General features: G+C 40.2%; 1 protein-coding gene and 1 long non-coding RNA gene across 2 annotated transcripts in view; one reads left to right on the forward strand and one right to left on the reverse strand.

The window, feature by feature from the left end:
- Positions 1-16,047, forward strand: part of LOC140895685 (uncharacterized) — an 81,116-nt gene that overhangs the window by 47,266 nt on the left and 17,803 nt on the right. The gene's annotated exons all lie outside the window — the stretch shown is intronic.
- PDE11A (phosphodiesterase 11A) overlaps positions 1-16,047 on the reverse strand; it is a 211,783-nt gene that overhangs the window by 37,197 nt on the left and 158,539 nt on the right. The window contains exons 13-15 of the mRNA XM_073305996.1: positions 7,214-7,323; positions 3,935-4,025; positions 417-517 (exon numbers count right to left, since the gene is read on the reverse strand). Coding sequence (XP_073162097.1) covers positions 417-517; positions 3,935-4,025; positions 7,214-7,323 — 302 coding nt within the window. The remainder of the gene's footprint in view (positions 1-416; positions 518-3,934; positions 4,026-7,213; positions 7,324-16,047) is intronic.

The following is a 16,047-nucleotide window of genomic DNA, read 5'->3' on the forward strand; positions in this document are numbered from 1 at the left end:
TTGGCACAAATGATAACACCACTGGGGATTGACTAGAAATTCAAAAAGGCTAAAAAATGTACAATCTCCTTGTAGTTTTGGCCCACAGTAACAATCCTGCACTCTTTGCACATGAAAGTCTCCTTTGGGAATCCTGTGTAGAGGAAATACAAGATTGGGCTATGCCTTTCTTCTGCAGTTGCTTCAAGTTTGAGGACAGGATATGTCTTGGCTTTTGCTGAATATCAAAGTGAAACTAATTTAGGCATATGAGAAACTTCCATTAGCCTAAGATAAAATAAGTGTTAGACTAAATATCTCCAACCATAATTAACCACTAACTTCACATATTACATACCCCCATTGGTGCTTCATGGATCATTAGACAATGTTCTTTGGATTTTCATTTGTCAAATATAAACAATGCCAATACCTACTCAAAATACAGAGTGAGATCTGTTGCCAATATTGACTGCTTCAGAAGCTGCATAAGGTCACTGTACTCCTTGGAGGACAAGTTAGCAAAAATGTTGTGACCCTGTAATGAAAGAGAGAGAGAAGCTAAAGGACTAAGATTTCTAACACACTAATCTGCTCCGCTTTGCTACACAGAAGTTTTTCCGAATCCTGGTAAAACCATGATAAAATAATAACGTTAATGCTACTGAGATTACATTAGGACGGGAAGCGCTGGCCACTGTAATCAAGAAGCTGGGCTGTGTTTCTTAACTGTGCTAATATTATAGCCTCTTGCAAAAAGATTTATTCTTTGGTCTGACTCTGCACAGACCCAGTATATGGAGGAAAAACTATGGACATTGTACATCTCAATCTTTCCCGTTTAGCAAATATTTTTGGAGCAGTGCTTTGTGGCTTTCCAGTTGTGCTGCCAACAGATTTATCTATGCTGCTGCTCAAAGACATACAAGCTGCTGTTAGAGCAGTCAAAGACACTAAATCAGTTTTTCATTCGCAATACAGTCTCTCCACTCACCATGACTATTTTCCACTATCTCACTATACATACGGGCTTTAGTCACTCAGACTGAGGAAAAGCTAAGTTTGTAGAGCCCTAGACCTTGTGGGCCGTGTAAGAAGGCACTTTTTAAAGGACTGTGAAGGCTTATGATTCTGGAAAATGTTTTACAGCCAGAATGAAAGGAAACAAATTATTTAATGTTGCTGTTTTGGAAAAAGAAGATAATATTAACAATTTTATAGTTAGAGACGTGCCAAATAAGGGGGAACACACAGCCCATCATTTATCCAGAGATTTATCATTCAGTTTGTATGACATTTGCAGTTGAATTTGGTTGAACTTTAAGCTAATACTGGACTTTGTAATGTCAGTCACATATGATTACATTCACATATTAATGTCCCACTTAGGCATTGCTTCCTACCCTTCGATATAATGATGTTTTTGGTAACTGAATCTAATTTTGATAGTTGACTGCAGTATAATTTTCATATCCAATGTGCACTGCCATCTAGTGTTTAGGAAGATTAGAACACTATACAGAAAACAAGAGCTTTCCATAGATAAGGGGCATCTTTTCTTTCTCTAGTGACCCCTTAATCTTGTAAAAGATTTCCTTTCACCTATGTGTTGGGAAGGTGGGGGGAATTCTAGAAGACATTTAGTTACAGACTACAATTTAGGTATAGTGTACAAAGAAAAGCCCAAACCCACATGTGTTCAAAAAACAGCAGATAGTCACAGCATAGAATTACTCACTAGTAGATCTGAAATATTATATAACAAACAGCTAACAAAGGGCTTTCCCACTATATTCAAGGCTTTAATGCTTGATGAATTATTTCATAATGTACAAGGCAGCATCACCACAGCACAAAACCCAGGATCGTGTGTGTCAAATGTGCCTAGACCAAATACAGCCACCTTTTTTTGTTCATGCTGATACAAATCTAAAGAAATAATACACTATGCTGTAACATTTCCCTCTAGAAAACACAGACAGACTGGAATATTAAACACTAACATATACGGTGTAATCTAATTTCAGCCCACTAGAATGAGAGGTCCAGATACTTGGTGCAAATTTGTATAACTCCACTGACCTCAATGGAGATACATCTACTTGCAAAAACAGTTGGAGTGTTTGGTCCCATCTGTGAATTTTTTATCCAGACAAGTAACAACACACAGAATGTAGGACTTAAAATCATAGCTGGGTGAATTGGGTGGAGTTGCCAGGACAGATGATGTTTGGATGATGAAAGAGAAGGAGTAAATTGGGTAAGGGAACACTTTGCCCAGGGAGGGAAGAAGTTTTTCGTAGATTTCTGGTGATCTTTTTGAGGCCAGCAAGGATCATTAAATCATTTCATCTGACCTTCTGTATAACACAAGCCCTCCTGTTCTGAGCCCAATAACTTTTGTTCCAGAAAGGCACCCAGTCTTGATCTGAAGATATCAAGAGATGGAGAATCCATCCCTTCCCTCAGTAGTATGTTCCAATGATTAATCATCCTTGGGGGGGAAAAAACTGTGGCTTGTTTCTAATTTGCTTTTTGTCTGGCTTTAGCTTCCAGCCATTGGTTCTTGTTATCCCTTTCTCCTCTAAGTGAAAGAGCCCATTAGTACCTGGTATTTTTCCTTGTCAAGGCACCTATCAAGTCTCCCCCAATCTCCTTTTTGATAAACTAAACAGACTGAACTCTTAGGCTTGGCCTACTCTAGCAACTTTATTTTGGTAGAATTATGTTGCGCAGGGCTGGTCAGTTATGCTGCCCTAACTCCCAGTGTAAACAGTGCTACATTGAAAGGAGGGCTTCTACCGTCAACATAGCTACTGCCTCTTGGGAGATGCCTTCCCATCAGCGTAGGTAGCGTCTTCGCTGAAGTGCTACAGTGGCGCAGCTGCAGCATTTTAAGTGTAGACAAGCCCTAAGTCTCTCAATATGAGGCATTTTTCTCCAGCCCTCAATTCATTTTTGTGGCTCTTCTCTGCACCCTCTCCAGTTTTTTCAACATCATTTAAAAAATGTAGACACCAGAACTGTCAGCAGTATTCTGGTATTGGTCCCACCAGTGCCATGTACAGAGGTAAAATCACCTTCCCATTCCTGTTCATTCCTCCCCTGTTTATACATCCTCGGGTTGGATTAGCCTTGTTGCTCCAGCATTGCTCTGGGAGCTCATGTTTGGCTATTATAACCCCTAAATCATTTTCAGAGTCCCTGCTTTTCAAGATACAGTCCCCCATTCTGAAGATATGGCTTGTATTTTTCTTTTGTATATAGTGATGAAGGTATTTTGTAAAAAGTCAAGTGAACAACTTAGTAACTATATAATTTATTTTTGTAACCAGTGTCTGCCTATTTCCCCCACTTATTGTTACACTGCTAGTTTGTCACATCATGCATACAATTACAAAGTAAGCTCTTCGGGGCAGGGACTATACCTGCCTACATAGGTGGAAGCTTCCAGCACACTTTGGGTGTAACTGCAGTATATGTAATAAACCCAACAACAGTTACTGAAAATACAAAACTATACACTCCAAAGATACTGTACATATTGTGGTTGCCCAGAAACGAAAGCAAATTTGATGCTTTACATTTTTTATTTTTACAATAGAAGGTGGGTGTGACAAGGTAAACACATTAGCTGGGAAAGGATTAAGAGTTCCTTGGCTCTTAAATGGCTAAGAAGGGTATACATAAGGAAGATGAATGATCCAAGGGGGATACAGGGGAAGTGTGTGTCCTTTTCCTCAGGCTGAATGAGGCAGGGAGAGTCTCCGGGGAAAACAGTCAACAGTTGCAGTTAAATTGTTTTATATTGTGTAGTGTGAGAGCTTTGTGGTAGTCAATAAACGCTGCCTGGAGGAAAGGGCCATTAAAGGAGTTTGGGCATGGGGTGTGTTTCTCTGTGAGTGAAACAGCCCCCCACCCTACAGTGAAAGTAATAATCCAACTAGTCTGGTACCTCACTTTGAAGAATCATGACAGCATGATTAAAATGATGGTGCTCCAAAGTAGCAGAAGTTCCATAAAGTTGAGCCAAAGCTGATCCGCTCCTGAAACAGAACAAGGGACATTAGCAATTAGCATCTGCCCTCTTACCAAACACATTTGAAGCGATGTCTTCACCCAAACACTCTCCAATACAGTGTATGGAAATGCAGAGATGATATTCCATAGCTCAATATACTAATTTATGGTTACACCCAATTAAAATTATAGACCTGCAGGTTCTGGACCCTGTTAAGTCTGCTTTGAGCAGCTAAGGATTCCTCCTGAGCAATACAGAAATTTTGGGTGACCTTTTCAAAAGCACCTGTGATGGTGCCTTATCACTGTCTGTAATAACAAGAGTAAGACTAGTTTCATTCCAAATTAGGTGATGTTTTATATATGTTACATATATTGCAGGGGTGTTTCTCATATACACAGTCACAGACATGTAATATATGTAGTGGGGCAGGGATTGCCTTTTCCTCTACCTTTGTACCATGCCTGTCCCTAATACATATAATAACAATGGTATATAGCAGGCATTTGCAAAACTCTGCTGTAAAAGGGCCTCAAGGGTAGTTAAAATGCTGTCCCTGCAGTGGGCAACACCAGAGTGATTTTAAAAATACTAAGAAGAAAGAGAGGAAGTAAAAACAGAAGCAGAAACCATAAAAGTCTAACATTCTTAGAATATATTTCTAATCATGTTTTTTTTTATAAAAGCTAGTTGCAAAATATGTAGTGTACAGTTTAAAAGTTCTAAGATGAAACTTTAAAGGAAGAAAAACTATGAAATGTAATTATGAAATTGAGAATTGTTGGAAGGTGGAGGGGAGTGGGATTGGACTGTCAGAATAGATTAATGTTCACCAGTATTTCACTTCTGGGACCCAGCCTAAAGCGACAAGATGGGTTTTCTTTCCAAAGAAATGAGTATAAGAGATTATGCTAGAAACGAATAGCAGGCGTCTCCTAGGAGCATATACTACAAAGCTGTACCGTACTGATATTTAATCATCAGGGGCAGCTGTAATGGAGAGGGGGATAAGTGGGAAACATCATCCCTAGAGAAAACAGTGCTGAGGTGTACTAACAGAGCAATTTCAGAGAACTCTGATGTTGCTTCCAACATATACCTCTTGATCTTTCATCACACAAAACACTGGTACTCAGCAGTAAGATAAAACAGGAAAATGTGATGCTTAACTTTATAAGTAAGCTTTGGAAGAATAAATCATAGCTGCTGTCATGAAAGGTACGGATTCTGTTTTCAGGGATATTTTATCTGTGTGTCATGTCTTCAATAATTTCTTTATGGCATTAGAAAAACACAGTATCCTCTTTGTACTCAGTTGTCAGTTGTAGTGGAAGTGACAGCATTCAAGTGCTAAAATCCTCTATTTCAAACTTCAAAAGAGAAACATTACATTCCAATGGAGACATGGTTAGGTTAAACAGAGCCTGAGTCTATAGGGATTTAAATCCTACATAAGTCTTATCTTTGTGAATTAGGAACATGAACATCAATCAGCAAAATTTTCCCATTTGTCTTACACAGTTTTCCATTTTTTTCTGCTTCTCATCAAGACTCCAGCAGTATAAAGCAACTGGTGATACTTTGTAACCTTTGCACCAGTAGTCCTGTCTCTTGAGCACTGCAATTGATTTTTCTTGCCTTGGCGAGTAACAATCCAGACAATGTCATTGTTTCATTGAGAGTGAACAGCAGCACCAGAAGCTGAGGAAACAGCAGCTTAAGGAAATGCTAACTCAGTGCATCAGAAACGTTAACCCGGGTGGAGCGTAATGAGGCAGTTTGCCCTAAGAAACAAAACAGTCAATGTACACTACACACTGTGCCACACGTGCTCCTTTTTGCACAGAAATGTGTCGAGGGGAATAAGTTAGCACAACAGCTCTCTGGCTTTCGAATAGCTGTGGAGTTGGCCACCTCTCCCTTTGGTCCACAGGACTAGCACCAGGGCAGAGCCAAAAAACCATGCTGCGGCCCAGGGACTACAAAATGCCGATCTTTTTGGATTTTGGTTATCTGCAGATGGTCATGTTTCCTTTGTCAGTGAGCCAATGAAACAATATAGGTCCTGGATTAGACATCTATCTGACAGCTCCATTGCAGAGCTCAGCTGGGATGTTGTAATGGGAGATTTCCTGCCCCCTTCCAAACCTGGATGGCAGGGGTGCGGGTGGGAAAGGAGAGATGCCCTTTGATCAAAAGAACCTCCTTATCACCACAGGTAAAAAGAAAGGGAATAAACCCTCTCTCCCCCCCACTACACTAAACTGCCTCTACCAGCAATCGCGTGGAGGAGGGGACTGCTTGAGGCAGTAGAGCATAACTGTGTAAGTAAGGGTTGCAGGATCAGGCCCTGGACCCCTAAACTAGATTTCCTTTTAGAGTGAAATTCACTGGGATCTGTACAGCAGGTGCAAGACTCCACTTAACAGATAAGAATCTGAATAGAAAGTCTAACACACAAGCTCTACAGCGTATCCATCAATCAGCTGGCCTAACAGAGGTGCCTTCTCACACTCTGTTACCATGCCAGAAGTCTCCAAGCCAGCCCCATAGTTTCACTGGGGCTAGGCCAGAAGAGAAGCCACATACCTGTGTTTATATGGAACCAGTGGCCCCAGTACTCTGCACAGCTGGTGTGGCAGAGTTAGGCTGGAATGACTGCCACATCAGATTGTACTGATCCCCGCACCATAGTTTTAGGTTGGTGGCAACCATTCCACATGCCAAAGATTGAAAACTTGGGCTTTATGCAGGTGGAGTGAATGTCACCCTTTATGGACACAGGGCTTCAGTTTTACCTGCTTTTATTTAAATATATTAAATAACTGGAAAAGGTTTCACAATGATTCCAACATACCAGCCAAAGAGAGATTGGGGCATTTGCAACGCTTCTCATGATCAGTGTTGGCAGGTTTCTAGCTGGCAGATACTTTGAGTGGAGGGATCATCAATGTTTGGCATCACATTTCTATATTAGGTGTTAGTTCACAAGGGGCAACCCAAATCAACAGAATGACACAAAGGGCAAGTCAGCAATTACCAAAAAGAATAGGGAATTATAAAGATGGATAGTCCCTCATTACATGTAAGCACAGGAATACTTGGCCTTCGCCTAGAAGCCCTGAAATTAATGCTTCATTCTTTATACCCTGTCACCTTTTGCTCTGATATGGAAGGGAAACAAATTAAAGTAATAAGAATTAGAAAACTTACTTGGCTTGGAAGGCATTGTTGGTTCCCCTGTGGTCAAGGTCGTGACATAAACATCCCACAATCAACGCTAAAATTTCAATTTCAGTCAGAATCTCCTGAAACCCTGCTGTCTGAGAACAGAAAAAATAACTATCAGAAGTAGGAAGGATAGATAATGTTAGTCCATCGAGTAACAGTCATCTCTGTTTTGAAACCACCATCCTTTAAATAAGGACAAGATAAATGCTTTATTGTCATATTATGTTCACTGCTGTATGCTAGATGGTTGGTGGAATAGATAATGTCCTTGTAGTGATCTATTATTATCTCTGTCACATTTTTAATACTCTCTTCCCCAGTACCCAGAAGGTGCAGTGGGAAAAGAGCTGAAAATAAAAACAATCCTTACATACTAAGATGAGAAGCTGAAATTACACATGTGAAAAACATAAAACAAAATCTGTTTCATTTTAAAATTACTGTTAAGTAGACAGAGACTTCTTAGATCCTGAGGTGCTGTATTAGTTGTACATTGTTGGAGACAACTTACAAGCTAAATCAAAGGAGGCTTAAAAGAGAGAAGCTAAATATCAGCTATGCAAATACTAAAGCAGTCAGAGACTGTTTTGTTCACTGCAACAAAGGAGATTAGAAACAACGTTCCATGATTTTAGGTGGAAACACCTTGAATAGCATAATTCTATTAGAAATACCCTGCATGAGTTTGAGAGGAGATTTTTCTTAAATAAAGCACAGGAATTCTTCAGCGATAAAACTGATATGGTAGATATGAGAAATACAGAATGTACTTAAGACAAAATCATGGCCACCTTAGCTCACATGTGCTGGGTTTTGTTTGTTTGTTTTTGTTTTTTTTAAACTTCAGATTTCTGCCTTGGGTTGGATTTGAACTCTGAGTGTCTGGGACAATGCTTAGATTCATCAGTTATAATGCACCATTGGCCCCAGTTAGGTCCTGTCCCAAATATGCTGGTGTGAAGAGAAGAGGAGGTGATGCAGGAAACCCCTCCTGACACTAGAATTCCCCTGCAGGGAGGTAGCAATACAGTAGTTTGTCTGCCTGAGCAGCCTGAGACCAGCAGAGGAGGTACTAGCATTGCTGACCTTGCAAAATTTCCCCAAGGGGTATGCCTGCGTTGTTGGGTGTGCCATTGGCAGACCACTGTGCTTTGAAGAGCTACGCTAGAAGGACTGCATGATATCCTTTTTCTAAAGATACAGCAGAACTCACTGATGAATTTGCTCCCACACAGCACTCTTGGAGATATTATGCCTGCTTCTGCCCTGCGCCAGCATAATGTCTTCAGACACCTCGTTGCATTCTGTACTACCCCATTCCCTCAGAGCCTGTGTCCCTAAGAGGAATAATTTGGTCCTCAGATTTTGAAAAAGCACAAGGTAATATTGATGCCAAAAATGACAGGCTAAGCTAGGAAGTCATGATATGGGGCCTGACTTTCAGCAATGCTGAGCACCAAGAAATTTAACTGAAGTCCATGGGAGCGACAGATGCTCAGCACTTCTGCATAATCAGCTCCATAGAATGCAAAATAGTTTGATGGATAGCGGAGTATCTCAGAGAAGGGAAATAAGCAATTCTCACTGCGAATTTCTCCAATCAAAAGAGGTTAGCAACAGAGAAGACCAGATATTGATTTCATCAGTTGACCTTTGTCAGGAAGATGCATTATGCAAATAATTTTATTGAGAATATGGTATGTAAAATACAAAAGTTTGCTAATAAGGCTAAAAGCAGAGTTGTGTCCACTAAGGAGGAACAAGACAATCAGATTCAGAGAGATTTTGAGCTTTTAGTTGACAGGGTCAGTAAATGGAAAATGCAGTTTAATACAGGTAACTATTTAAAAAAAGACAAGGGGTGTGAGGAGGAATAACAAAATATAGAGTATGTTTTAGACCGAGTGTACTGACCCAGGATAAGGATTTATTGGTTACTATAAAAAAAAATCCTTGGAGCCATCGACTCAGTGTACCACTGCAGTAATAAAGGCAAGCAGGATACTGGGATGCATCAGCAAAGGGACAGAGTACAAATCAAAACACCAGGTAGAGCTTATCTAGAATTCTGTGTTCAGTTCGGATTTCAATAGCTCTAGAGCACAGAACCTCAAAAACTCAAGGTGATTTTGGTTATTATAAGGAAACACTTACGGAGGCTTTATTTATTCAAGAACAGAAATCTCTGACAAACTAGGGTGGCTCATTTAATGAAGGAATTAAAACAACTGCTTACAATTGTTGAAAAGTAAGGGATACTTTTTATTTATTTTATATGGTATTTGACTTAGAGGACTACATTTATGGAATAATTGGTAAATATGGCAGCAAAGTGTGTAAATGATGGAAAGAAGTTTTAATGGAGGAACAGGAAACAAAACACAAACCAAGAAAGCAATAGGGCAAAGTGCACAGCTTTTCATCAGACAGAAATATGTAACCATTACTTAATCTCTGATGATGCTCTGGAGTAACTAAACATAAATGGCTAGATCAGAATCAGTGGTGTGAGGCAGTACAGGCCATATGAGACCCTTGTAAGTTACACACTTGATTCCACTGGTTGGTTGTGCCACTCTAGGAGAAACCTATATTTTCATGACAGGTGGAGTGCTCTGTTACATCAATATACCAAGTAAGGTATGAATTGCAATCTAAATGCTATGTTGTCTACACCCCAGTGATACCAGCAAAAATACCAAGGGGAGGCCTTCTGTGAAGGCAAAACTGAAATGGTTTGTGTCTGCAAATATCTTACGTGCACCTTTAATATTATAACAAAGATGTTCATGGATGCTATCCAGAAAACATCTTTTCTACTTTTCTCATTTGTCTTTGGGAAAAAATACCTTCATGGTGGTGTTACAATGCAGAGGCTGCATGTGCTTTCTGCCACCTGCCATGAATCAGTTTTGCTGTTCCTTATGCTCCCTTTCGACCTGATTCAAATCCTGCTGAAGTCAATGAAAAGACTCCTATTGATTTCAACGGGCATTGGATCATGTTTTTAAACAGACATTCTCAAGTTACACCACCCCTTGCACTTTGTAAAATTAGTCACAACAGCTTTGAATGTGCTCTAGCAGACCACGGTCACGCCCACACTCTTCCATGGTGTCACATGTACTCTCATGTTTACTCCTCCTGCATCCAATACAGATACTGCCAGTTCTCTTGCCCAACATCTTTTATTAAATAACATGTTTTAGTCACTCTTGACTTCTGCTCTTGACATGTTAAACAGAACACTTGCGTATTTTAGCATGCCACACTGTACAGCATAAAATACTGCACTAGTGAGAGTAGGCGGGATGGGTCTTTTCCATAGCCAGATAACCTGTATATTTGGGAAATTCAAGAAAGAGGCAGACTGTTTTTAAGCAATGGTAGTTAAAATGGTACATGTTCTTTAAAAGACACTTTAATATCTTACTTTAAAACATTTTTATTTTTTTAAACCTGTTCAAAATATCCTTTATCCACAGGAGGTGGGAGGGTGGTATTTATATGTAGGGGCATTTGTACTGGAAAATTTCATACACAGATCTTGAAAGATCCATGAGCACGAGAATCAGCCAATTGAAGAACAAACAAAAAATAGTATGTGACTGAAATGACCAATCACACAACAGAAATAGCAAATTTTGACTAGTTCAGTGGCAGCTAGTAACGAGGGGAGCAGCAAGTCAGCTTGGCATGCTTTCCTCTCAAACCAGTGAAGTAAGAAAAATTCACATACTGACCACGGAGGGGGAGACTAATGGTGGCTGAAGAATATCTGCAAGCAGCGTGGGGAGTCAGAGCCACAAAGGAAATATGCATATGAACTGGGATCAACTGGAAAGAGAAGAGGCAAGGGAAGGTATAGCTCATCCCATCATAAGAGATAATGCATGAGTGACAAAATGTGTCTGAGTGGGTTTCAGTGCTGCTAAGTGAGGAGAGGCGCAAAGCCAACGGAAAGTGCAGTAAGAGGTAGTGTGGCGGGAAAAGGTGGCTATGCGATAGCATCTGCTTCACAGCTACAATAAGGGAAGTCAACCCATGTCTCTGAGAGGATTCAGAGGAGCCCAAGAGAGTTCAGTTTCCCCACACATAACATTTCAGTGCCATTTGGGTCTCTAGTGCCCCTAAACACCTTCACCCATGTGCTGAATTAATGTTGATAAATGCAAAGTAATGCTCATTGGAAAGCATAATCCCAACTATACATATAAAATGATGGGGTCTAAATTAGCTGTTCCCACTCAAGAAAGAGATCTTGGAGTCATTGTGGATAGTTATTTGAAAACATCCACTCAATGTGCAGTGGCAGTCAAAAAAGCAAACAGACTGCTAGGAATAATTAAGAAAGGGATAGATAATAGGACAGAAACTATCATGTTGCTTTGTATAAATCCATGGTATACCCACATCCGATGAAGTGAGCTGTAGCTCACGAAAGCTCATGCTCAAATAAATTGGTTAGTATCTAAGGTGCCACAAGTACTCCTTTTCTTTTTGCGAATACAGACTAACACAGCTGTTACTCTGAAACCTGTCATCTTGAATACTGTGTGCAGATGTGGTTGTCCCATCTCAAAAAAGAAATATTGGAAAAGGTTCAGAAAACAGCAACAAAAATGATTAGGGATATGGAACGGCTTCTGTATGAGGAGAGATTGATAAGACTGGGACTTTTCAGCTTGGAAAAGAGATGACTAAGGGGAGATACGATTGAGGTCTATAAAATCATGACTGGTGTAGAGAGAAAGTAGATAAGGAAGTGTTGTTTACTACTTCTCATAACACAAGAACTTGGGGTCACCAAATGAAATTAATAGGCAGCAGGTTTAAACAAATAAAAGGAAGTATTTCTTCACACAATGCACAGTCAACCTGTGGAACTCCTTGCCAGAGGATGTTGTGAAGGCCAAGACTATAACAGGGTTCAAAAAAGAACAGCTAAATTCATGGAGGATAGGTCCATCAATGGCTATTAGCCCAGATGGGCAGGAATGGTATCCCTAGCCTCTGTTTGCCAGGAGCTGGGAATGAGCAACAGGGGATGGATCACTTGATGATTACCTGTTCTGTTCATTCCCTCTGGGGCACCTGGCACTGGCCACTGCTGGAAGACAGGATACTGGGCTAGATGGACCTTTGGCCTGACCCAGTAGGGCCGTTCTTATGTATATCTATGTTTAGACACTAGCACATTGTAGTAAGACCTGTTGAGAACTTTACTTTGCAGAGTATTGACTCTATAGACCGTAAAGCCTAAATATCATATCAGTGTTATGTGATTTAAGAAGCCATCAGCTTTCTTGGCCTGCTGTGCCAATGTCACATGAAGAGTCTTATCCTTCAGGGTACTAAGTGCTTTCAACTCCCATCCATTTCAGTGGGAGTTGCAGATGCCCAGAACCTTCCAGTGGGTGCTCTGCACCCTGCAGGATTGGACTCTGTCTACATTTCAAAAAGGCTGGTCTAAACGCCAAAGAAGATTCTAAACATGAAGCATCCATAAGAATAGAATAACTTGACTATTATTAAATGGTTGCTCCTGAATTGTAGATAAATCGCCTTTAAAATGTCAGTTTCAATAACATAGTTACAAGAGCAGAGGAAGCATCTGAAAAATACTGTCTTTTTTTAAGATTGCTCTCCTACAACAAAGAATAACAAAGGTCCCTTTAAAAAAAGTATAAATAAAATAGCTAGTGACCTGGCAATACGATGTGCCAAGTTTTAGTCCAAAGAAAATGTCCATGGCTGAGTTATAAACCACTGAAAATTGGAGTTTTATAATGGAAAACTGATGTCATAATAAATGGTCCTCGGCTTAACACAAGGTTTGATTGAATTCAAGGATTCAGCCTGCATCATAAATGCAGGAGTACAGATTTAGCAATTTACTAATAGTAGCAATAGCTCAAGAATAAATTCAACTTTTTATTTAATCAAAAATCTTGTCATGGAATACATAAATAGGATATTTCACTTAATAAAAACATTTAATTTAAAAACAGTATTATGGTAGGAGGATGTCTGCTTTGCACATAATGCAGGAAGACAGAGAGTCTCCCCCACTTTTTAAATTTACGTGTAGAGAGGAAAAATACATAGCTATGGATGATGGTGTAATAGAATTTATTTTCACCAGAACAGGAATGACCCATAACTCATGAGTGGCAGAGCTTAAAGTGAGTTATGGAGGTCATTCTTTCATGTGAGGAAATGAATCGCATTACGCCTTGCCCCACTTTTATGTGTTTTTGTTATTAGCACACTGGATGCGACTTTAATTATCTTTTGCTTTCCTTTTTACTTTTTAAAATAAATAGTGATGAAGGGTGTGTCCGATGAAGGTTACAAAGTTAGGGCCTGATCCTGTGACCTGTTCTCATGCCATATGCATGAGTAGTCTCACTGATGTCAGTGGGAGTATTCATGAGTTAGAAATACAACAGTGTGGTATGACTGGTATGCACCCCGCACTGGCTAACTGGAAGTAGCAAGCTAAGGCACCTGATTGCACCTGGGCCTGGCCTGAATGAAGATGGAGCTAAGTGGGGGAAGGAGCTGGATGGTGCGCATAAAGTGTGGCCGTGCTTCTCACACCTCTCACTGGCTGGGAACGGCGAACCACAGCCACTGGGAGCTGCAGACAGCCGTGCCTGCGGACAGTCAATGTAAACACTGTCTTGCAGCCCACCGTGGATTACCCTGATGGGCCGCGTGTGTTAGGTTGCCGAACCGCTGGCATAAAGGGATGAAGCCCAGGTCAGAAAGCGGCTGCCGGGGGAGAGGGGCCCAGAACTCTGCACTACCTTTCGAGTTGCTAGAGAGTGAAGGAAGGGCATGGAGAGGTAAGTGTGCAGTAAGCCGTGCGAGAAACTGTGGAAAACGGCTTGAAGAAAGACTAAGGTAGAAAAAAGTCCCAGGAGGCAGTGAGGAGTCTAAGGGCTGGTCTTCACTATGGGGAGATCAATGCTGCTGCAATGCAGCCGGCGTCAATTTAGCGGGTCTAGTGAAAACCTGCTAAATCGACGGCAGAGCGCTCTTCAGTCAACCACGGTACTCCAGCTTCCTGAGAAGAGTAAGGGAGGTATATGGTCTTGGGATGCATCAGGCAAAGTATTTCCAATAGAGATAAGGAGGTGTTAGTATCGTTATACAAGGCACTGGTGAGACCTTATCTGGAATATTGTGTACAGTTCTGGTCTCCCATGTTTAAGAAGGATGAATTCAAACTGGAACAGGTACAGAGAAGAGCTACTAGGATGATCTGAGGAATGGAAAACCTGTCTTATGAAAGGAGACTCAAAGAGCTTGGCTTGTTTAGCCTAACCAAAAGAAGGCTGAGAGGAGATATGATTGCTCTCTATAAATATATCAGAGGGATAAATACCATGGAGGGAGAAGAATTATTTACGCTCAGTACCAATGTGGACACAAGAACAAATGGATATAAACTGGCCATCAGGAAGTTTAGACTTGAAATTAGATGAAGGTTTCTAACCATCAGAGGAGTAAAGTTCTGGAAGCAGTGGGGGCAAAAGACATTAGAGAACCTTTTGCAACAGAAATCTAGAACTACGAATTTACTTGGAAGTGCCTTTGGATATTTAACATGTAATTTTTATGTATTCTGTTCGAATACCAGTTCATAATTAGGAACAACTTCAGACTAAAGGTAGGACCTCTATAAACAATTCAGGCTTGGATTTTCAAAGGCACCTAAGAGTTAGGTGCCCAAATCCCATTGAAATATGATGTGCACAATCTGCAGTCTGTTAAACCCTCCTTATTGTCCCCAGTTTGAATTAATAATAAACTGTTCACCCTATGTCAGAAAATCAGATTGCTGACGACATAAAGATAGATTTTAAATCCGCATCACATCTGCATTTAAACAAACAGACAGCAGTGTGTTCCAAATGTGTGTGCTGTGGTATTTTGTCATTAGTGTTGAACAGCATTTCCCTAGTTCAGGGCCGCTGGAAGCACCAGCATAAATTTTATTTATGTGTGTGTGCACACGCATGTGCTTTTTCACTCTGCTACCAGTGAGTTTTGTAAAATTCTAAGATTCCATAAGGTGCTATGTAAGCTTTAAGGCAGAGGGGAAATAATACAATTTCTTCTGGTCAGCTCAGATACAGTTATATGAAGGTGTGTATATAATAAAACTGTGATGGACAGCAGGCAACATAATTATCTAAAATTACCACAGCTAAAGAGCAAGTTAATGAGACAACCATTCAATGCATGAATACTGATTTCAAGAGGAAAACTACGCTTAGTCTTGAGAAAAAGGATAACAGAAACTAATCATAATTGACATACTACTAAAGTATTGTTTGACCTTTGTCCCTTTGAATCTGACCTTATTTTTGAAAATATAAGTATCTTTAAAAGTCAAGCAAGCCTTCAAGATCATTTCGAAGTCACTGTCTTCTAAGTCTGGCATGATCTTCCTTTTGACCCTTTTTGTAATATAGAAAATTAGCTACATTGACTTGGGCCTGATAGGTACTGATATTAGTGGGGTTTTTTTTAAATTTAGTTAAAACATTTATGCTTCAATCAACAATGTTTCTGGCATATTGGCACAGACAACCCTGAAAGTTTTTTGGAAGACAACATACTAGTTTTTTAAGTATAAAATATTTTTAAAGCTCTCCTATACATCTGCTTGTATAGTACCTCAGCACCTTGCATATAATCATGAATTTATCCTCTCAGCATCCTTGAGAGGTAGGGAATTATTTTTCCCATTTTAGAAATGGGGAAACAGAGGCACAGAGAAATTAAGTGACTTGCCTATGGTT

Source organism: Lepidochelys kempii, chromosome 11 (genome assembly GCF_965140265.1).
Source record: "Lepidochelys kempii isolate rLepKem1 chromosome 11, rLepKem1.hap2, whole genome shotgun sequence".
NCBI lineage: Eukaryota > Metazoa > Chordata > Testudines > Cheloniidae > Lepidochelys > Lepidochelys kempii.